Source organism: Cephus cinctus, unplaced genomic scaffold, assembly GCF_000341935.2.
Source record: "Cephus cinctus unplaced genomic scaffold, Ccin1 Ccin1_scaffold0169, whole genome shotgun sequence".
Taxonomy (NCBI): Eukaryota; Metazoa; Arthropoda; class Insecta; order Hymenoptera; family Cephidae; genus Cephus; species Cephus cinctus.
Genome location: NW_014332893.1, coordinates 660,594 through 685,418, shown reverse-complemented (window position 1 = coordinate 685,418; position 24,825 = coordinate 660,594). Strand labels below are relative to the sequence as shown.

The following is a 24,825-nucleotide window of genomic DNA, read 5'->3' as shown; positions in this document are numbered from 1 at the left end:
GGGGGGGGGGGGGGGGGGGGGGCCTTGCCGGTTTCTAAAGCCAACCAGAAGTTATATAAGACAGGACCGACGAGCACGTGTCTCATCCCAAACGACGTACTTATCCCAGATCGATCGGTAATAATTATAGCTAAGTGGAAATCGTTTCGTGTCTATACGGCGGCTAATGGTGGCTAGGGCAACTCTGTATGTAGCACAGTAGTCCCTGGGATCGGTGCTGTGAAAATTTAAATTATCTACACGGACTGTACCGCGTTACTGCCAGCACAAGTCTGCGTAGCTGACCAAGAGTCTATAACTAACATGAATGCTATATATATATCTATATACATATTAACTATATATATATATATAAATCAGCAAAGAGGATTCAAGACTGTTATGTAATACATGGACTGGAAAACAGATACATAGGTATACCTACTCTCGCCAGGTCACGGGGTGCCCGGAGCAGGTGTTATCAGCGAGACGTATCATTAAGAGTCTAGCATATTGCTCAGTTGCATATCCGCCTTGCAGCATCCATACTAAAGATTCGTTGACGAGGTCGTGTTACGCGGGAAATTACTTTTTTGAATTTCCCGCCGCTCGGGGATTCAATCTTTGACGCATAACCTATAAGTGCACCAGGGACACCCGTAGGTCTTTGTCTCTCTTTAATGGAATTAGAAAAAAATTTTCCCTCTCTCTCTATCTGTTTGTTATCTGCATGTACAAAATGGCGTGCGTTACCCCATCTTGACGGCTTATGGCTCGATACTGAAATTCTTTGCGGTAAATCGAAAGGACAAATGAATCTCGAAGGAAAGTCACTTCGCCTCCCTCGTGCACTTTCACCGCGATAAGAATAAAATATAATCGCGCTAACTTCATTCTGGAAATATATACTCTCCTACCGGTACGGATAGTTGCTAAACTCTCACCCACGCGATACTTGTTGCCAGAGCGAGTTTTGTTATCTGTATACGGTCTATATATATATATATATAGTGTATATGTATATACAGGCCAATGGTCGCACAGTGCATTCGGAGTGAAGTGCGCTGTTGGTCTAGAACACGGCTCGACACCCACGCCCTCTATTAGCCGGGGGGACTTATGCAGTAACACTATCAGTTTTGGATTGTTTAATGTGTATATATGTATATGCTTGTAGGTTATATACGTCATAAAGACGCTACAGGTCGTCTCGCCGTTATAAAGACGTTCCGGGTCCTTCCGAACGTGAAACTTTGTGTATTTTGTAAGGGAGACACGGTGCTCGTAAGATAGTAGTTCGTTAACGCACCGCGACGTGGCGCTCCGATTCGTCAATGGTACTTTATATTGTGTTCGTAAAGACTCACTTTATTTCCGTTACGGGAAATATTTTCAGTGCTTGCGGAGAATCGACTCGAGTAGCGACATCCGGACGATGCGGAAATTTTTGCTACTAATCGGTTGCCAAATATTCGATACAATTGGGCGCTTCGAGAGGAACGCGTTCACGAGTCCAAATGTGAGGTCGATACTTTTTGGACAACTTGTACGCGCAGAGGCTCTGGTTCTAAGTATAGTAATATGGCGCTGTACGCAGGTATATACAGGGTGATTACTATACCTGGCTCGTATGACGGCAATGACCCACGGCTGGCCTTGCTTTTCTTTCCTCTTTCTGTGACTCTAGACTCTGGATTTTATACTTTGGTAATACGTTCTACGGGACGAGACTGGGACTACGTGACGTGGGACTTTTGGGATGGTTGATTTTTTGTTGGAAAATTTTTTAATTTTTTTTTGTTTTTTTTTTGTTGTTTTCTCCTCTCACTGACGCCGCATCGTTATGGTTTGGTCGTTCCGTTGCGAACGAATGGATTCAAATGGGACCGGACTCATGAATATTAATTGCAACCGGCGTGTAATCACTGTAATCGTCATCGCGAATTGCAAACTCGCCCGCAACTTCAATCGTACGTTTATTGTGTCGCGTGCCTGTAATTTCGCTTAATTAAATGATTTACGGCGAAGGCTGTCATCAGGTCGTACACGAGAGACACGTGCGTGCACACCGAAAGAAAATGATTAATTTTATTGACACTGACATATTGATATTTAATTTTTATATTCGCAAAACTTTCTCTTGCCCTCGCCTGCCGATGGATTTTTTCGCGACTTTTATGGAAATGAAATTTTTTTTTTGCCAAAACCGTTTTTTTTTTTTTACGTTTTATCAGCTGACGATCGCTTTCAAGTAGGCCCGGTTGGTTTTTACTCGCCCTTTCGTTATTATTATTATTATGACTCTCCTCGTCTCTGCGCTTATTATTATTATAAGCATCAGCCAAGATTATTCGCCAGACTTCCAGCCGTACTAAACCGCTACTCTAGGGTCACGGGGTCACGAAGATACCGATCTCGATTCATGTTACGTATAATAAACTACTATGACAAATAGTAAGAGCGTTCTCAGTCGTTCGACTGGTCGAAGCCATTTCACGTTATACCGGGTGGCCGGGAATCGCGAAAAATATCCGAATAAATGCCGCAAGCAAAATTTAGCGGAAAATTTAAATCGGTTTGAAATTCAAAAATTAATTTATCAAAACGTAAGTCGGATCGGTTTAACGATCGATCGTAGTCGGGGGCTCTGTACGTAAGCGTTAAAAAAAATTTTATTCACGAAAAAAAAAAAACAAAAGAAAAATGTCGCAATCATAAATCTTCGTCCTTTGCGTACGAGATCCTTGAAGAATTTCAGTGGAACATCCTTAAATCTTCTCAGTCCCGTCTTCTCTGGGATCAGAGTCAACCTCGGTATTAACGCTGATCACGCACTGGGAAGTAGCGGCCTCCCGCACATTTTAACAAGATCCTCAACCTGAGAGTCCCAACCGAGTGGTTCGAACGAAGCGCGGGAAATTCAAATTCGCCAGACCCATTCGAGAGAACTGTCAAGAGACATCGTTAAGTCGTGCCCTCAAAATGATGCATATACATCAAAACCACTAAACACTCCCCCTGCCTCCTCACCCTGCCCTCTCTTTGCTGACCATGCAAATTTTTTTCCATCTCAAATTGCAAACCCGACTTAATCCAGCCTCTGCCTATCCGCCGCATCTTCATCACGCTCGCCTGAAAACGGGACTCATTTAAGCCGTCTAACCTTACTCCAGTGGACAGGGGATCAGCATCCTCAAGGGCTGCCAACGTCCTGCGAGCATCTTTAAACTTATATACCCCCTGATTAAATCACGGGACTGAGGTCGACGCCTGGCGTCGCTTGAAATTGAAATTGATCGATCAAAAAATTCGTGAGTGGCTTGTCATCGTGGGCTGCGTAGATCCAATTGAGTAATTTGCGCTGTATGAGGTCGTTGGTACCTTATGCTCACTTGGGTAATATATGCTCTTACGTACTGTGCCTACAACTATATATATATATATATATTACACATATATACAACGGTCCCTATGCCACAGTACTAAAAGACGTAGGTGTACCGGGACGAGACAATAGCTGTTCCTTAAGTCATTATTACTGACTGGCAGCGCGTTACTATGTTACTGTCAAATTGCCTCGACCCACTATCATCTACCTACCTTATTTATGATACTACCGTCTATTATATATATATATATATATATACACGCATATAGAGCGAGAAAAATATATGCTCGCCATTCAGTACTATCTCGTTACGTTTTATATGTCATCACGTATACATATTGTATACATATATGTATATATGATATACGGTATAGTACACGTATCTTACTATATGCTTAAATTTTTATCAAGTCCTTCCTTATTTTTTTCACATTCTTGGCACGCTCGGGTTAGGTTAGGTAGATACTCAGTGCCCCAATAAAAACTATTCCCGGCCCCCAGGTCATTAGCGGACTCGCGCCGGATTAGATTACTTTGGCAAAGTGATTGAAAAAGTGTACGTGGAGAGGTGGATGACTTTGACCCAGCTAATCCTCGTAAGATTGGAGGTGTAGCTTAATGGTAAATATTGATGAATTTTTTTTTATTGGGACCTATATATCGTATCTTACGTCATTTAGATAAAGCGTGGGACTATCGATCTCGATTAGTCACCCGGTCTTATTTTCTGGGTGCACGGTGAGTCTGCAGTGATATAAATGGGATATTTAATATCGATAGGAATTTTTTTTTTTTTCGAAGGTCATCGAATGATTTTTTTTTTTTATTGACAATTTCGATCTTTACTCGATTATGATTATTTTTATCGATCGTATTGTTTGCTGGATTTGGTTGTCTCCTGTTTTGATCAATTTATTGATTCTGTGACGTCACCGCCTGTGATATCATTCGACGTCCAATCACTTTCCGGGTATTCGCGTCGTTATCTATTTTGTCCAGTTGACGTTTGCGAAGGGTCAAGCTACGATCTGACCCTACTTCGATGTATCTGCCTCGTATCCGTTCCGAATATTAGACCTTCACGGGCTGCAAGTGATTGACGGTTGATACGTCATTTTTTAATGATCGTACAATTATGGTGTTATTATGCAGTATATATGTAGGGAGTGTGATAACGAGTGATTAAAATGATTTTAGATTTTTTTTTTAATCCACAATATTTAAATTAACTAGTTTGATTTTCGATCTCAACCTGACCCATGTGGATTTTTTTTTTCACTCATTCGATCTAATGCTTGGGGTATGAATGACGCTTGGAGTCATATGAATAATTGCGAGAGAAACTGTCGTCAATTGCGACAATGCGTGTCCCTGGTATCTCTGAAACATTAATATCGTTACCTCATTGGGCATCAGTCATCGTATCTCAAGGATAAGAAGCCATTAGCGAATAGTTTCGTCTACTCGGTTGCCATCAGCACGTTAAATCCAACAGTTATTAGACAAGGCTGTGCTAATTCCCAGAAATACATGGTTTTGCCAGCGAACAGTCGTGCTGGTATTTTGTGATAATTTATTGATAATAAATTTTTTTATTTTAAAATTTTAATCTCACTTTATGATATATAGGTGCATTTTATAATTAAAGGACGAATATCAATGCGTGAATAGTACGACGGTAGTGGAGTTTTTTTTTATGCTAATATGCATATCTGTATATTAATTTTACTAGTTTTCCTCGGTCGGTAGTTTTCCTCGTGCCTGCTGAGCGTAAGAGCTGCCAAGTAAAAATGCACTGCGATACGATTAACGAGGCTTGATTTATGTGGGCTGTGTGTAATTATGTAAAAGTTCACGCTTTCCTTGCGGCCGGCACGCGTCCTCCTTGGTGCGCGTGCGCGACGGGACTGAACGGGTAAAAAAATAATTGCCGGGTAGAGAGAGTCACGCTCCTTCGGGTTTCGCATGCGGCAAACGATATGCGAGTTCGGGAATGTTCGGAAGAGTCCGGAAGCGTGGCACGTGGATACTTTCGTTTAAAGGAGTGTAAAATATTGGAAGGGAGAATAAAATATGGTGTAAGGGGTTGATAATGGATGGAAGAAAGAAAAAGTGCAATAAAAAATTCCATGATTTTGATTTTACGAGTTTATACCCGTAAGGTGGAAGGTAAACGCGGAAATTTTCTACTTCGTCGGAACATTGGCGTCGGAGTGGGGAAGAAAAAGAAAATCCGGTAGGAAAGTTTTAATAGCACTTTTCATTGGGTCTATAGGAAAAAGCCGTATTACGCTGTGTATCGTGGGCAGATCGTAAGGTACGTCAGGGAGATTGAGTAAGTTTGAAAGGAACGCAGTCGGTAAAGTAGGAAGTTTGTTTAATAGCGAAATATCAGACAAATTAATGCATACCAAATTCATGGGGCAGTAGTAGCTACAAGGAATAAACGTTAAGATTTCGTCTGTTGACATTGGCTATGTAGGAAAGACGCTTTGACGATACCTCATTGTGCAATGTTGTGTCTGGCCCATAGCGAAGTTGAGGCTAGGTCGTATAATCCCTTGGCAGCCGACGGTTGCTCAGGATTGGGAAGGGCGACGGTCGTGAAGATTGTAATGGATATTCAGAGTGACTTGACGTGAAAAAAGGAGTCGCCAGGAATATTTCGTAATCGGAACGCGTATTACGTTACGGCGCGTCCGACAAACCGCGTTGTGTATCGCGTTAAATGGACGCGTCGTCACGCTCTTCTCGTAAGTTCGCGCATGCGCAGAGGAGCTCTCGGAACTTTTCACCCGACAGTAAGACGCAACGGCCGTTTTCTATCGTTCTATATACTATGTAAAGTTCTACGGCGTACTTGTACGCTCTGTTTACAAGGATTTCTAACTTCACGTGGATCGTAACGTTGGAAGGAGCATCAAGGGATACGAAATCGGCGTTTAACACGCGTACGCCTTAGTTTTTTTTCTTTTATTTATTAGAGAAAGCCAACATGGCCGCTCGATGTGAATTTTCTCGAATAAATTGTGCAAATTTCGCCATTCGTATAACATTAATACCGACTTACGTATAGCGCTCGCACGAATGATTTTTTTAGATTAATCACACAGAGGTACGAGTGGATTATTATTATTTTTTTTTTATTTATTGCGCATCGTATCTATCGCGCATGCGCACTGTCGATCCCCAGCCTAATGCAAATTATTACTTCTCTATGGTCAGGACGTTTACCCTCGCTATGTAGGAGGTTGCACCAATGCAATCGGGGGCGGGAGGGGTTGTAGGATACCCAGGTCAACGACCTCCGGCATGCAAATCCATTAGTACATATTGAGTAATATACGCGGACCATTGTGGCTACCTATTTGCCATCTGCGTGTCTCATAAATTTCATCGAACTGCAGTTTTGCATAAGGGCGTTATACAGAGTGGGTATTATTAATGCACGTTTAATATCCAGTATATATACAGTATACGTTTAATCCTCGCGTATTTCGTCGTCGTGTAATCAATGGGCGAATTATGAACTGGTTGAATAATTTCAATAGGGTATTATTACCCAGTGCAATTTAAATTAATGTAATTGTAATTGTTTATTTTCAAAAATTTTTAAAAATCTTTCTGTATACACCCGTGTGTACATCGGGAAATTTATTTGTCACAGTTCGAAATACAGACGATGACAATGTATTACGTCCAATAATAATTTTATGTACGAACATGAAAAAAAGGCACTCGTTACCGACTGCCATGCGTTGTCATTGTTTAAGATTTGGATTTGTATTTTTTTTGTTTACGTCTAAAAACTTGTAACACAAATAATCTCGTGTAATACAATTATTCCGCATGCAATACTACGTCACGGCACTAATCATGATTTTAAGCAACTGACAGACGGTTACGTCTTGATGAACCGAAACGTTTCGCTGTTACAGTCAACGCAGCGAATCGCGTTACGTTTTACGTTTACGGATCGATGCGTTATTCATGTAATCCATTGCGTAAAGACCGAATTTTAATATTGATGGATTCCTTGATGGTCGCACCACATGGAATAATCGATTTAATAAAATATTTTATGAGCTATTGTCAAAATCATTGATCAGCTGATATCGAGGGGGTTTTATTTATTTATTTTTTCTGGAAATCGCCTTATCTCCCGTGCAGCTATTTTATTTAGAGGGGGCTGAAATTTCTTGCTGAATGGGGGTTGTGGGACACGATATCACATTATGGCACGAAGATTTTAATATCGGTCTAAATCGCGTGACCTGTAGTAGGGTAGGCATTTAGTTCCAGGAGGTGATGTCACTGCGTATAGATTTCTTTCTGTTTCCACTCTTCCATCCCCTCCCCTGGTCATTTGCAATATGTCCGCCCACTCGTGCCGTACGATTAGTCTTGTTAATTGGAGCTTTGGTGGTTCTTGAAGAATATTGGTCGTGTCGATTAGTTAGGTTCATACGTATATAACTCAAAACTACCCTTAGTTAGACGCTGAAAGATGTACACTTTTTGTAAATCGCTATTAAAGTCTTCATGTGGACGGTTTCTTTGGTCGGTCGACGCCATGTTGGATTTATGACCAGGCCGGCTGCGCAGTCGGCCGTGAAGTCTGGTGGATCGCAAGATACGCTAGCGTAGTGCCTTGAGGTCTATTACCTGCGGAACCCGTCAAACCGCAAATCGGGCCTTGCGATACGCGTAGCGCGGAATAACGTTGTGCGAACGATGCTAATCAATTTCTTGCTGGTTAAATGGAGAATTCGTGATAACGGTAACGGAAACGATTGGCCATTCGTCAGGGTGGATATTTATAGTTTCAAGAACGACAAGTCTAGGGGGGGGGGATGAAAGGACAGTATAGGTTAGGTTGTAAGCAGTGAAAACAAAAATCCAAAAAAGAACAAAACATTAGCATCATTTCGGATCAGCAACTCCCATATTTGCTTGTGTAATTAAAGTCGAAATACACGTCGAGTTGCGGATGCTAAAACAAAAATGGTTTCTCGTCACGGTTTTTGCCATTGCCAAGAGTGATTGAAGTTTTTGGGGTGTGGTTCCGAGGCTTGGCTATAGGGCTGGTTTTCAGGGGTTGGAGTTTTGGGGATGCCTCCGGGCTTCCAACGGGAGTCAGATCGATAACGCTAATTCCCTCCTCCTCTACCTCCTTTTTCGTTATTTTTCATTGTACTTTACTATCCGCGTTCGCTACCCTTTCGTCCCTGTTAAACGACCACCCCTTACAACCAGACTGCTTTAATCCCTTAATTTTTTTCGACTAACAACCGCGTACCCAGTTTCCGAAAAACATCCTTCGTTATAGAATGCCTTTTCGGATAATAAGGGTTGTTGCCACATTTAAGGGACGCCAAATAACCCCCCTCAAACCACCCCCTCCCCATACCTCAATCGATTCATTCGGACCCTCTGATTATTTCAATTATCCGATCTGATTATACAATTAAGGGATGAACATTCCCCAAAAATTGATTTCACCCCTAAGAAAAAAATTCTTTTTTCTTTTCCATCGCCTATGAAATATATATATATTTTTTTATTAGCAATCGAGCTACTATCAACGTAAATAAATTCTATAAAGCTTCAACCCTATTACCTCCGTTCCAACCGTGAATACCAGAGGATCCCCATGTTAATAATTTAAACGTGGATATTATCGATGGCCTATAACGTTACTCCACTTGTTTCCCGTTTCGCTTCGGCAATGCATTAGAGACACGCAATCCTCTCGTAAGGGCCCTATGGGATTTCTTGTTTCCTGCTTAGGAAGCTCGTAGCTATATACAATTTCTGAAATAACAGAAAATAACGTATAGCGTCGAGGACGTTAAGCGATCGGCAAAGTAGTTCACGAAGTGGCGATTGCGTAAAGAACTAATAATTCTTATAGGTTTGACTAGCAATGAAAATAAACTAGAACCATAACCCGTACATATATATATATATATATACATACGTTATATATACACAAAGCCGTGATGAAAAATAATTTTTTATAAAACTGATTTATGACTCTCTTCGCGGATATAAGCGATGCCAGGGAACTTTCCTTTTTTTTTTTTTTTCACGTAGAAAGGTATTTCTGTTCTACACGAGCTCTTTTGATTTTCACGTGCATTATACTATCTTGCAAAACCGTCATACGTATTATACCTGTGCCCACGATAACGGGTGAGCGTAACATTTTTACTACCCCTCCTTTCCCCCAATTAGCTAACTCTTGAGAAACGTTAAATGCGTCAAGGAAAAACAAGGCAACGTATATAATTAGTGTATACTAACTTGAGTGAAATCACTCCCCCCCGCCCCCGCCCCCCTGTAACCGTATATATGAATTAATTAAGTTTATGAAAATTCCGCTTTTAATTATAACCACTGAATTTCTGGTGCTTAACGACAATAGGGAAAGCTTATCGTTACACCTGCGGGTCAGTGGTAAAATAATGTATATAAAGAATAAATGAATTTTGTAATGAAACTTTGTTAATCCACCTCTGGTAATACGGCTATGTACTTTATATAGGTTATAACGGGTGGGCAATTAGTTCCGGAATCTGGATCTGGGTAATTATACAAAGCGGGCGACTCGAGTGTATCCAGAGCGCGAATGTAGGATTACGTCGGCATTCCGCATGACGGTTAATATTCGCCATTGCAGCTCGAGCAAGAACAATGCGAGGTGAGAGTTTGCAATTAGATGGGCGTTTCGTTCGTAGCGAAGCGTCGCGACGCCCAGCGGTGCACTAGAGACATTGTACCAGTGTACTATAGTCATACGTATACTTGAGCTGTGAAATTTTGTGAAATTATTGATATTTGGTATATATAATCAGTGTTATGAAATTTGATTGCTGGGAGAGTAAAGTTAAGGGAAAGGGGAGAAAAATGGAAATTTAAAAAAAAAAATTTGTTCCATCTACTCTCATCTAGTTCAGTGTGAATTCGTCTGGTTCGATTGATAAGCGTATAAGTGATAACAGAGCCAAAATAATTTTCCGCAACGCGTGCTGCTCTGATAGGATTATTATCATTATCGCTAACGCCCGCGTCAGCGACAACTACTGGTTTGAAATTTCGAGTTTCAAATTAGGAAAAATTTTTTGTACAAAAATTTTTGATAATTTTTTTTTCCAAAATCATTAAGCCTGACTTCACGCTGGTTACACCAGTCTGCCGACCGACAGGAGACTGTCGCACTTCTCGTATGGATATTTTATTAAGCGGGCTTTTTGGCTTTTAACATAACCTGTCCTGCGATACTCGGGGAATCCCCTGGAGTAAATGCTTTAAGAATGTATACTAATAAAATTTTCAATTTTTTTTTTTGGTTTTTTTTTTTCATTCGATCCAAACTTTTCTTGTCGTCCGAAACTAACAAAAATAATTAATTTAATTCAATTCTGCCTTCGTAATTTTTCTGCCGCTTATTGGAGGTCTCGTGTGTCTTCTTCGATAATTCTATCGATACCTCGACGCTAACGACTTACGATTATTACCAAAGTGAATGACAATGAATAACTGATGTGAATTAGATATGATAAATGACAGATTGAAATCGATCCTATAAGCGTTTAATCTAAATTGGAATATACTATCCGCCCACCCTCGCCCTTAGTCTTTTTCTGTATCTGTATCTCACGTGTACCGATATATCATACATAACTGAATTACGTATAGGTACGGCAACGGTATATCTATACTCTGGTGTACGTCAACCGGAAGCTATAAGTATACCATGGGACAGGATCTGACTTTTTTTTTTTGAAGCATAAAAAAACAAGCATACCCTGCCGGAGCTTTTTCAAAGCACTCTTAAGCCTCGTTCACACCGAAGTGAAGCAGATCCCCCGCGTTCGAGTCTCATACGTTAATAAAGATAACCACCTCAGTTTTACCATGCATTTACTCAGTACACAAACAGAAATATATATATATATATACACACACATATAACGTAATGTAAACAGTGATAACAGACCCTTTCGGCATGGACTTTATTTAGTTTGTGAACGAGAGTGGGGCTTAAGACAAGTAGCTGCACGTGCGCGTCCACGTATCTGATATATTTCGAAATTTTTTTTGGATTTTCGAAAAATTTCTTATGGGAGGAAAAGAAGGTGGTCCCGGGTGGTTAAAGATAGTACCGTGCCTTATCTTGGTACGAGATAAGAAATCGCTTTGAACTCGCGTCTTTGTTTATCATGGGGTCAGATGTAATGGATTAGATACGAGTTGGAACTTTATTCGAGTAGGGAATATACATATACAATATATATATATGGACACAGCACGCAAGGCGCGTTAAGGCCCTTTGAAGTTCCAGGTAAAAATCGAAACCATCGAGATGTAAAAAGGTAGATCCTGTAGATCTTAGATCTACGAATACCCCTATGGGAGGCTGGATCGAGATCCGATTTCAAAATGGCCGCTTTCAATCTCGCCCAGAACATTGCTCTTGGCGCTCGTGAAACTTCAGAGACTTCATACCATATATATATATATATATTTGTGACGTCACTTTACCTCACGGTATCTTCATAGCTTTGTAATTTTTTTTTCTAATCCTATATGCCTACTGTGCATACGACACTATGGCGCACGCGAATCGCACCCAGTTAGACGTGCTGAAACGGATGGCGCACTAGTATACCCTGTAAATACAAGTAGGTTATTTAATCAGGATACGAAGGCGGAATCGTGAAAATCTGATTTCTTGAAGCATCCGTCGGGTACAGTCAATGCAAAAAGTAATGGGACAGTATTAAAAGTCAGTTGGCGCAACAGACATTCCATTTCGTAATAATGCAGTGAACTTTTATTCCCGAACGTCCTTGCCTTTTGCATTCGAGTTACGTGTGAGGATCGCGTGTGTATGAGAACATGTGTTATCGGGATTTATTATATCGGTGGGTGTCACTTTTCTGCTCCGAGCTCAGCCTTTCACTGTTTTGTCAATAGTATATATATACATATAATGCATATACATAGATATAAGCATATATTAATTTTTATGTAGATATGATATTTTTTATATATATATATACTAAAAACTCGAAATCCTTGTATATTCTCGAAATTTTGCAATTTGATAAAAAAAATTGGTCTCCTTTGGTTGACCGGTCAATATTTTATGATTTCCATTGGAACGAATATTTCCATGAATTCTTTTCTTTTGGCCTGATTTATGGCATTGAATAAATAATCGGGCTTTACGAACTTTTCGTACCGGCCCATTGAATCCTTATCGTGGTACATTGTATCGCATTGTTATTGCAAATGCGCGTGATTCATCAAGATTTTATAATGGGGATTCCGAGTGATAGCAGTAACTGTGTCGTGCTAACTGTACTGTATAGTAACTGTAAAAAGTCACGTTCTAGAAATTGTAATGTTTATTGTATATTAGTTTGAGTCTTCGATGGGGACTGTACGCAAGGAGCGGGGTGGGGGATGATGGTGGTGGGGGAAAATTTTAATTTTTGACTTTAAGTTCGATCTGGACGGAAATCGTTTGTCTGAAATTTTACTTGACCCTTTGACCCGTTAGGTACCTAAAGTGCCTCTAATTTCGATTTCTTAACGAAGGTCCTCCCCTGGTATTTGGAACAGCTTGTACGTGTACCGCTCCTTGCGTTATGCTAATGACGTTAATGGAAGTCTAGACCCTGGTTAATTAGGAAACAATTGTATGAATATGGTTTAAATGCGACGAGAAGTTTACGTGCTTTGAATTTACATGATAACAAATCCTTTTTCCCGTAACGATGTAAAACCAGTTTTATGAAATTTATTTTTTATTTAGTTAATTTTCATTCAATCCAATTTCGTACTTAAAACCTGCTTCTTCTTACAGTCGCATCGTTTACTGGTTAATTTTCAAAAAAATTTTTTTTTTTCTTATCGCACGTTAATAATTCGTTTGGTCATTGAGATAAAAAACTCGCACTTACAGTCACATACGATGCATTATTTATTTTACCACTTGTATTTTATGTATATATTATATATATTGGATACATACATACACGGTCCGTTTGATCGACATTAACGAAATCATGCATAAAAATCTGATCATCAAAGGTCATCGAGTCTGATCGATAATCATTTGAAGGAATCGATTGTGCGAGGTCTAAATCTTGTCACGTGTATCGCATATGCGGAATCGCATAAACGAGCGTGCACGGAAATACGAACTCGTTTACGTACATTTGTGTATAAGAGCACGTCACTCATTCGTCCATTTGTTTTTTTTCATTTTCAAATTCGTAGCTTTTTTTCAGTTGCTAGTCCCTACCCTCGTCCTGATTTATGTTACAGATCTCATCGATCCGTCCATCCGCCAGTCAGGAGGAAAAAGCACTGCCAGGTGTAGGTAGATAAAGAAATAAAAAAAAAAAAAAGTAAACACCAGTTAGTAATATCCGATGAAAAGATGTGGAGTAATGGGAAATCAAGAGAGAACGAGGACAGCAAGCACGGAGAGTACATCGCGAAAGCCCGGGAAATTTGAAAATTGTAAACGACCGTTAAAAGATTAACCCGAGCGCGTTACGTCGCGGCAGACGATCTTCCGGCATAACGGAAGTGCGAAGATGCTCGGCGTCAGTCAGCCAGGAAATCCGCCATCGAGTTTGCGTCACTCGGCGAGCTTCTCGTGTTTGCAGCGCGGCGCTGGCGAGGGTCACCGGGCGCGGACCTCGACCCTGCCCCAGCAGCCTAACCTACAATTGAGCAATCATCAGTACGGCGGATTGAGTTCCTTGCAGCAGCCGCCAGTTGGCGCTCAGAACAGCGAGACCCTAGAGTCGTCGCAGGACACGAACGATTACGGTTTTGTGAGGATCAGACCCCGACTTCGCAGTACCATAGCAGTTCTGCACGAGGAGGAGCACACTTCCGGTAGGAACTTCCGGGAGAGAGAGTGCGCCTTCAGCGATCGAGAAGGTTCGACGAACTTCCGCGAGTCCACCTCGTCCTTCAAGAAGGACCGGGCTAGTCAGGATGGCAGTTCGAAGAGCCGCGACCTGTCGAAAAATCAGAATCCACTGAGAGGAGCTTTGATACTGTTCACGACGTCGACGTCTTCCTGGTGGAAGACGCGGCAGAGGGAGGAACTGGCGACGAGCACCTCGACCTCGACCTCGTCCGGGGCCGCCGAGAGAAAGTGGCCGAGTTCGGCGCTGACGTCGCCGTCCAACGAAAGAAAGTGGCAGAACGCTTCGTCGATCGCTTCGCCATCTAGCGACCGGAAATGGTCGGTTAATTCGTCAGTGACGTCACCCGGGAACGATAGGAAATGGACAAGCTCCTCGGTCTCGTCCGGTTCGTCCTCCGCCGCGCAGGATCGCAAGTGGCGCTCTCTGGGCGCGCTGCTGCGCACCCCTACGGCTAACTCGCAAACTAATACCGGGCAGAACTCGTTCTCTCATAACATGAGCGCCTCTATGATCGAGAACAACGAATTTCGAGACGGTCTTACGAATTCGACTTCGAAGTCTATGCACTATCCACAGCCTACCTCGTATTCGGCTAGGGTGTTCAGGACTAGTCCCGAAGCTTACAGAGAGAATAGCGAATTCAAGCAAGAGAAATCGAAGGTTAGCCGGAGACTTTATCAAGAGCCGTCGGAAATTGAACGCGATGCCGAGGAACGTCACGGGACTGCCGCCAGGGGGCCGGACGACGAGTTGGGTTCTCGCGAGAGAAACCTGTCTTCGCACAGGGAAAAGCACAGAGGCGAGCACATCGTCGAGAGTCGTATGACCTCGACCAAGTCTAATAGAGCTCAGAGCTTCTATCTTCTTGATGATTTTTTGAGACCCCAACCTCAGCCTAAGTGCATACATCTTTATCTGTCCTCGCCGTATGCCAGGTCGGGTAATGATGCTTCTCGCTCTAGCGAGGTTGGAAGTAAACATCAAAGTCAAATGAACAATAGCAACATCACGCCGCCTCGTAGACACAACTCGAGTTCGGATAGTCTCGAAGTAGCTACCAGTCCACTGCCACCCCCGGTTCCACCGCCTCCACCTCAGATCAACAGGAGGGACAGGGACAGCAGGGATCGCACGGAAAATCTTCGCGAGAAGGATCTCGTCTGTCCTTGCAGAATGTGCTGGACCGCACTCCAGCAGAGGTCATATGTCGAGGAGGTAAGTCCTGAAAGGGATGTGTTTGATGAAAATGATTATAACAGACATGGTAATTATGCGGAGATGAGAAAAATATTTAGCGAATTTATTTTCTTCGGTTTTATCTTTTATGGACGCGACGCCGTTGGCTGGGCTGTTTTTAAAAATCTTTTTTCGCCAAGTGTAAACCGAGCAACGGTAGTTTTCATGAATGCAAAGGAGATACGTCGATCGCACGACTCCGGAGCATGTTGACTAGAAGTTTTTTTTTTTTTTTTTTTCGAGAGAGAGAGACCTGTTTCTTTTTAGCAGAAGTATAAAAAAAAAAGTGCTTCATGAATAGCCGTAGTTTAATTACCTTCTAGTGGTAAATTTTTGAGAGTAGTTGCCCAGAAAAAGTTTTTTCATTGCTCGCTGATTAATTTTCTCCCGCTTTGAATTACCATCGCTACGGCATATCCGACTGACTCTTCTCGTTTTCGTTTATCTCATATATTTTTTTTCTTAATCCTCCCGTTTTTTTTTTTTTTTTTCTCGTACAACGAAAAACCGTCGTGCCGCCCATATACTTTTACTTGACCAAAGTCCCGAGAGGCTCTTAGATTTTTCTCAAACGTGTATAGCTCTTAATATAAATTAACTTGCTGAAAAATTCACTTGAAAATATGCCACTTACGATACGAATTTTTTTTCATTTTTTTTTTTCGTTTTAATTCTAAATTAAAATCTAGTCAATTTCACATCCTACGAATGTAGCTTTAGGTCAGAAAAAAATGTCATATTACTAATTAAAAAAATTAACTTCAACAAATATTTCTCGCATTTAATTTGATTCTACCCCAACAGAACCCTTTTACCGGCATAGTTCGAACTCTAGTTTACGACCGTATTAGATGTTACGATCGCGAGCTCAGGACATTTGCGAAGTAACGGGTCCGCGATTCACAGAATGTGCAACTCACGAGTGCATTATCATAGCGTCATACGTTCCGATGAAATGGGTGAGCCCCACTAAGGTTCCCGGCTTACGAGTTACTTCACACAGGATCTAGGTAATACCTGTGTCGGAATATCGCCGATGGTTAAAACTTTTATTGGAAACCGTGCTTAAAGGATATCATTAAAGACGCCTGAGCCGTTGCGCAATGAGTTTGAAATCCTTGAGAAAATTCTAACAATAAACATCACCAACACAGTTCCATTCGAATGCCGTTATCGTACGGTCAACCGAGATTTTACAAATTTATCTGAAAAATGTATTTATAAAAAAAAAAATTTCCCCACGTAATAAAAAAAAAATTTTTTTTTCATCAAATATTCAAATTATAATCTTATCTTCGGTATACGGGTACTTTGCCCATTATTAATTACCACTATCCAATAAAAATCTCAGTAACTGGACACCGATACGAATAAGACCCTAAGGGCCTTATTAGTCCCATCGTACTTTGAACTTGTCGAAGGAAGTCGTATTTCCATCCATTCCATCCATCTGTTCTATTATTAGCACCGCTTTACGGTTTAACTGCTGTAGCGGTTCTAGTTGCCCGCAGGCCTTTATTCTATCTTTCAAATCTTTCTCAGTTTCTTTGGTCTTTTAAGTTTTCTTTAAATCGTCATCTCCCCGCCTCCCCCTCTCACCATTTTCATCCCACCCATCTTACATGATACCCGACTTGAAGTTGAAAAAAAAGTTGGATGAATTCAAATTCCAAAAAAAATTTCAATTTCTTTTTATTTCTCAAACACAATGGACCCACAAGCAACTTACTCTCATATAATCCATCCGGGATGCTGCTGATCTGTCTTATTAGTGCTTTTCTACGAAAATCTTCAAACCCATCTCCTACGTGACCAGAATATATATATATATATATTATATATATACAGTGTGTGTAATTCGTATGCGTTAAGAAAATGTATAGCCAAAGACCAGTGAAGGTATAAGGCCCAAAAGAGAAGCAGGATGATGCAGTGCGTTGTCAAAGAATGGTCCATCGATATCGGATGCTGGGATCTCTCGGTATTACAATAGGACCCGACCGTTACGTCTCCTGCCACTACGTCGTTAGAATTACTGTTTCCATTCTCGTTTCGTGCCTTCCCGACTTCAGATCGCACGACAGCAAAAGGATCTTCGGTTATACCCACAGCATCCTCAGCTGGTCCAGGATTGTCACGTTACGTAGTACTTTGTTCCCCCCCTTTTTTTTTGGTCTCCCATTCAAATGCATCGCCTTGGTATCTTACCTCTTGTACTTTTATACCTCGTATTTTCCTTTGTCCTCCTCTTACACTTGTTCCTCGTGATGCGTTTACGTGAGATACACGAAGATCATCCTACCTATTCGATCTGTACGAAGATACACGGAAACGCACGATCTTGTTCGGTGAATGTAATAACGTATGTGTATATATATGCATGCATATCATACGATGAGTAATGTACGTGATCTTGTATAGGAATACGTTGAACCTTGATTTCTTTGTAAGACATTGTATTGTATACATATGTATAGTGACGTGTGTGAATGCTGATGAGTAAGTCAGGTTCGACGAGTGAGGTCAAGGGTCATATGATCATTGATAATTAAGAATTTTTTGTAAATTGGACAAATATTTTTTATTTTCTTATACTTTTCGAAGTTCACGTTAAATTTGAGTTCGAGGTTCGTGGATCTGACGCTGGTGGCGCTGTAGGTTGAAAATGTGGAAAGATAAATGAAAAATTGCATATTCGATGAATCATAAAGTGGAATTTATTGGGATCAGATAATAGTATTTGGGGTTGTGGGCTTATCGTGTAGGGATTATTATTGGTTGGTTTCGTGTGGCGGGGATTTTTGAAAGAATCAGTTGGTGGGTAGATTTAGAGGCAGAAGGTATACAGAAATGTATGTTTCTGTCTTTCTTTATGTTTTCTCTCTCTCTCTCTCTCTCTCTCTCTCTCTCTCTCTCTCTCTCTCTCTCTCTCTCGGTCTTTGACAGGGATATCTCGCAGTGAGATCTTCGGCTTGGCCATGTTCGCCGGTGCGTCGAACCGGGGTGATTTATCATTATTGAAATAGGGCCCATTTGAGCCCTCGTTGCTTATTCTATGCGTCACGTTCAATGTCCGACGATTATTCTCAGCCGTGGGCCTTACTCCCGTATCCATTGACGAAAGTAGGCCTGTTTCCCAAGAAACTGATAAGCTTGTAAGCTCGTAAGGATCCTTGAAAAAAAAAAAAAAAATCATACAGCCGTAGAAGCATAATTTTTTTTCGCAAATTCGGGCTTTTATGTTAAAAAAAATTGTTTACAAATTTTGAAAATTTTTCGAAAGCTTTTCAATGAGAATTTTTCATTACCCCACTGTAACGAAGACAGGTATAAATACGGGTGTAAGGAGAACGACTAGTATATACCGGGTGGTACAGAAATTAAAATAAAAAATATACTATCGAGTTTGCATGTGCTTCTATTTGTATGTGCTTTGATATCTTCACTCTCTTAATTTGTGATAACGCGAAGTTTAATTATAACTGTATTTAACCTCTCGATTTCCGGGACTGCAGTGTATCTTATCTCTATATCTGTACACGCGAGCTGACACGTGGATCGTGCGCACGTGCAAAACTGAACTGTGGAAGAAACAAACAGCCGCGAAGACAGTTTCAAGATAAATGGAGGAGAAGAAGAAGAAGATCCGCCTGAAGTTGGTTAAGACACAGAAGAGTTGAATACCTGAGAAACTATATGTATAGATACACGTAAGTGGGGTTAGTGCGGGTAAGGTTGGGTTCGGGATGAATACGGGGAAGTGGATACGGGTAGGGAAAAGAATAGAAAGGAAAATGTGGGTGGTGAGAGAAAAAAAGAAGAATAAATACTTGAAGTTTCACGGGTGTCTTTGTACAGCGTGGCTAGAATATTCGGCAACCTATTTGTGGTCCAGCCGTCACGGAAATTGTTACGCCGGAGTCGAGAGATGAGTTCTCATTGGTGGATGCTGCGGTTGAGATGAATAGGAGTATGGACCCCATGCGATGGTTCAAGTCCGGGAACATTTCGAAAATACCACATGGGTATTATTCTACGTATCGCGTATACCGTTGACTGATGGGGAGGCCATTTTGGGCTCGGGGCTTGGGTCTGATTTTAACTGTGGTAACGTTTTCATTGAAAATATTGGACGGAGTGGGGCTGGTCTATTTTAGGGAACGGACCTCTCACGGAAATAACGCAATTTTCTAGGCATATACCGAAGTCCCTTTGAGACTTGCCGCACTTTCTTACTTTTTCTTCTTTTTCGTCTTGCGGACGCGGTTGGATGACGGTCTTCCGTATGGATTTAAAATATTATTTTTCTTGAGGTTTTCGGGTCCTTGTGTTGGCGATACACATTTGATCCTTGTTTGTACAACTGGCTGTGGAATGAAACAGGTATTTTCTTATGGGTGTCGCTTCTTCTTTTCATGGTAAACCCATGCGGTGATTCGAGGTGCTAAATGTCGGGTAATCGGAACGAGCAGGAAGTCCAAAACCATAATACCACAGAGGGTGGTAAAAAGGCTTGAGACAAGTTTTAAGTTTGGTAGACCTGCCCGACGAGGGCGACGGGGATAAAGGAAAGCTTCGGTGGGTTTTTGTTACGACGCGCCATCTTTTATGTGTCGCGTCGATAAAGTAGATTCCTGCAGATGTAGGTAATTTTGTTACCGACGGGTCTGTAACGCTTTTACCGACTGCGCCTACCTTGGTCGTTCAGTTGCCTAAAGATGGCAGCACAGTAGACGGAACGTTCTGTGTGGGCGAGGTCGTTGACGTACCGTTATTCGCGACATAAGATTTTATCGTAAATTAAAAATTATGACTTTTACTTACCAATATTTATTTATCGAACCACAAATAAAAATCAAGGATTATTTACGATTCCATTAAATTATAATATTCTCCGTAACAAAATCCTTAATTCGCACTCTGACTTTTTATAGTAAAATTGAAAAAGTATTAAATACCTACTTTTTTCATTTTTATCACACTTCTTCGACAGTTCAACGTAAATGATCAATAGGGGTAGACACTGTCAAAATCTCGTTTGTCCCCAATGACGTTTAACCCAAATTTCACCAGGGGGACGACCCACGAGGGGTTTACGAGAATCTCATCTAAATGTAAATTCACGTACGAGAATGTCGATGGTGCAACGCGTGTGATACGTGTAACTTAATTAAGTCTCTATAATTCGATTTCAAAAAAAATAAATAAAAATATTTTTTAAATTCGTCCCCCACTCTCGCTCACCAATACGATCCGCAAGTAATAAAATCCTGAGCCGGTCAGCCGAGCGATCGTATCTGCATTATCGTCATTATAAATGGCGTAACGCGTTACGAGCAAGACACGCCTATTTAAAATACCGGAAAGCCGTTATTCTGGATTCGAAATTATGTTTCTACGATCGATAAGAATCATTACGGATTTGCAGGTGAAGCGCGGGAAAAATTCGAAAACCTCACAGCTCCGCTTTGATTTTTTAATCGCACGCGAGACATTCATCGTAATCATTTTTATTACAATCGAAATACACGGTACAGTCTGTTTCAAATATATTTATTTAATTTTTATATTAATTTTATCCGCTTTTCAATAATTATAATATTAACCTGTACTCCCCCCTCTTCTGCCCCTCCGGTTCTCAACCTCCTACCCTGACTTGTTCGAAACACGAATTCACTCGATTTAACTGTCTGCTAATTGTTATTGGTTTCATTACCAGTTGGATACTCGTTCAACCACATTTACTCAATGCACATTCTCCTGCCAGAGTCCCACGTATCCCTCGCACGCGAACAAAAATAAAAGGCAAGAGCGAGCCACGTCGTAGAAATTAAAACCGCGCAATTTAACATGCATTTTCGTTTTTTTTATCAAAAAAAAATTCAAACATTTTTCAAAAAAAAAAATTCCAAAAATATTTTTCGTACTGTAGTTTTGAATTAACAATATAAAGAAGAGCATCATGCATAGCGATGACTACGTACATACCTTTTCCATATTTGTATAATAATAATAATTATCGTGCTAATTATCGTCTTGTAGAATTAAAAGAGCATCCACATATGTATGTATATATATGTACCTTTGACATTCCATATAGCAGACACGTGTTAGTGGTATGTGAATAAGATTTAGATGCCGGTTACGATTTGCCGCTATGCCGGCTATGCTGTGCTATTCATACGTTATGCTCTCTATGCTAAAACATATGTGGGTTGCGGTAGGTCTGGTTAGTCTGGCTACATTACGTAATGCGCCACTTAGCTTTTCTTTTGTGTCTACACTTAGCCACGTCTCTGTCACGTGTATAGGTATACGTATATGTACGTATATGCTGATGTTTTGTATATTAAAGTATATTAGCGTGTGTATATATATACTATACTATACAGTGACGTCATTTTTTTATTCACGGTCACAAGGCGACTCCAGCTACCGATTCGGATAACGTTTTCTCGCCTTCCGGTTCCCTTCGAGTCGCCACCCTGATGAGAAGCTGCGCTCTCGGGCCGATTCGTACAGTTACGCCGAAGCTCTCGGAAGATTTGTTATTGTCGAGTTGAGGTCGAGGTGCTCGAATCTGCCGTGGAGAGATAGTCTCGACGTACCGAGTTGCCCGGGAGAGGAGAGTACCCGACGGAGACGTCTCCGGACCGGCAGAGCTCCGGGTGAGATTCCGGCGCCCCGCTGGACGGTGGCAAAGGGCTGCGCAGCGGGCGGGGGTGCAGTTCTGGCACGGTTAAGGCCAGGGGAGGAGCACCCTGACCCGGGTTCAGGACGCGGTGCCCAGCGGTCGCCCGGTGCCCTGGGGAATCGGCCGTGGAGGATCTCCGGGAGTTACGTACCGATTCGCTAAGGAACGCTCTCGATTTGGTTCAAAGGGACGAATCGAGGGAGAGGATAAGAGTTATCGGCTATAAGGATCTCGACCAATCGGAAGGATCAGTTCCCGAATTTGACTATTGTCAATCGACCGCTTCAAAGCAGTCTGTCTCGGGACGCCGATCGGGCTGCCTCGAGCTGCCTCGCGTTCTCGGGCTGTTTGTTTACACTTTTTCAACCCGCGTTTCCTATACGGTATACAAACTTCTCGCTCGTGTAGTTCCCGTTGCTCTCGCGATATCCAGAAAATCCTACCGATTTTCTGCGCGCGTTTCGGAGGTGCAGTGTTGTGCTATAGTGCAGTGCCCACCCGAGTGTACCCTGGATGCAGTTCTCGGCCTTCGCGGATCAGCTGATCCAGCTTCGGTGAGGACTCCCGATGTATTAATTGGTGGAGGGATTTCGATTTTGAAGCTCCGATTCGTTCTGCTACGTTCTCGATCGGTTGCTCTCTGTTTCCGGGACTGTTTACCTCTCGCTTCCTCCGGCTCTTTCTATCTCAACGTAGCAGCCCGAGCGGCCGCGCATTTCCGTAACCGTTCGCCCCCGTTCGTGCATCTAGTTGCGTTTGCTGATTTCACGACCCCAAAAGTCGACAGGATCCGTAAGCTACCGTCTATTCTGCAGAATAGATAGTATTCTGCAGATGATAATTTCCGTCGAAGCTCTCGTCTCGGCAGAGTTGAGACCTTTCCACCTCAACTCCTACGTCATACCGGCTCCTCGGTTCCTGGTGAAAAAAGAAATGGCCGGCGCCCGCCTGATGTGAGGACGGCCGAAGGTGAGGTAGGTTAGGTCTCGGATTTTCGTTATCGGTGTCGAGATAAGAAAATACGTTGCAATATGTACTCGTTAAAAAACGTATACACGGTGTCCATCAAGCTTCATTTACCTACAGGGTAGTTCTACCCAGTAAAAAATAATATAGGGATTCATGAATATTATATACCGGATGTATTTTTGGTAATTATCGAATCATAATTATTTACTCGTACGATTATTTAAAAAAAAAATAATCGTTATCTTGTCTATTTTTTTTTATACGGAATCGTTTTGCATTTCTGATTTTATTTACGTATAGGAAGCTTCAAGTTGATATGATATACAGAGTGGGTCGTTTATCGTGATATGTTTGCAAATATGGTAATTTAATACGGGTTGGACGCGAGGTGGGAGGTGATTATCTCTGCATGGTATTACATACCTTGGTATATACCGGGTGACATGCAGATGCACCGTATCGACTTACCAAGTTCCTACTAATCGCTGTTACCGCTTTTAATCTACCCCTGTCTTTAGTATATCGGGTATCCATGTGGTATCTGGCATTATACGGGGTGTCTCGAGATTCTCTATTTTACGAAAGTATTTAACGTTTCTTCAGACACTTGTCTCTCGTTTGCCGGCACGTAACCGGTTTCCCCGCTAATTGGATTCCGAGTTTTATGCTGCTTATACAGGGTGTCACCGAAGTACAGTTATCATTATATTTTGTTTTATTCAAGAAAATGTACACTCGGATCAGTGCATTTATGGGATATGCACTGTCTATTTTATTGTTCACCCTGTATATTGCATGGGACGTAGTTTATCCCGCTTAGTCGTACTGTTTAACGCTTATTGATAAGTGACAATACTAATTATCTTTTCATATTTTTTTTTATCAAAATAGTACCTTTGCTCGTTTACCGGAAATACCTTGTAGATAGAGCCAGTTTCTCAAGGACATCTAGATCAGTTCAGGGAGGCAGAATAAAAAAAAAAGAAAGAAGAATAGAAGAATCATCCTAAATCCACTTCTCCGCGAATCAGCGTTATCTGATACTTATCTGTTAAGGAATCATCCCTGAAAAAAAAAAAAAATCCGCAAATCGCAAAGCCGATCAGTAATTAAATAAAACGAAGATACGAGAGCGGGTACTAAAAATCCAAGAATCACGCTAAAGTTGTGAATCAATTAAATATTAAAAAAAAAAAATTCAATTCCAATGGAAATCACAAAATACAGTCGTAGACCACGAGTATCGAACGATCATCGAAAAAGAATCTAAAAAACATATCGATTGTGTTTTTACAAAAAATAACAAAAAGTTACGTCGCACGGAGTATCGATCAATTTAATTTGGTTCACGTTACAAAATAAGTCATAGACTGCGAGTGCAGCAGATAGGCATCTCGCATGCACTTTGCAGCCCTCGTGCTACTGGATAATTTAGGGCTAGGTTTACGTGCGTGTGTATACGTCCCTGCATTAGGTATACTTACCTTGCTAGACCACCGCCATGGCTAATGAGACAGAGAGAGAGAGAGAGGGGTCGAGAGGTCAAGGGGACGAGAGGAGTATAAACGAAAAAAAAAAAAAAAAAAAAAAAAAAAGGG

At 41.4% G+C, this 24,825-nt stretch overlaps 1 protein-coding gene across 2 annotated transcripts in view; it reads left to right on the top strand.

The window, feature by feature from the left end:
• The window catches only part of LOC107264422 (probable serine/threonine-protein kinase dyrk2), a 119,432-nt gene that overhangs the window by 29,660 nt on the left and 64,947 nt on the right, over positions 1-24,825 (top strand). For both annotated transcript variants that reach the window (XM_015732654.2, XM_015732653.2), the window contains exon 2: positions 13,709-15,543. In XM_015732654.2, the coding sequence (XP_015588140.1) occupies positions 13,984-15,543 (1,560 nt within the window). In that variant the 5' untranslated portion in view covers positions 13,709-13,983. The remainder of the gene's footprint in view (positions 1-13,708; positions 15,544-24,825) is intronic.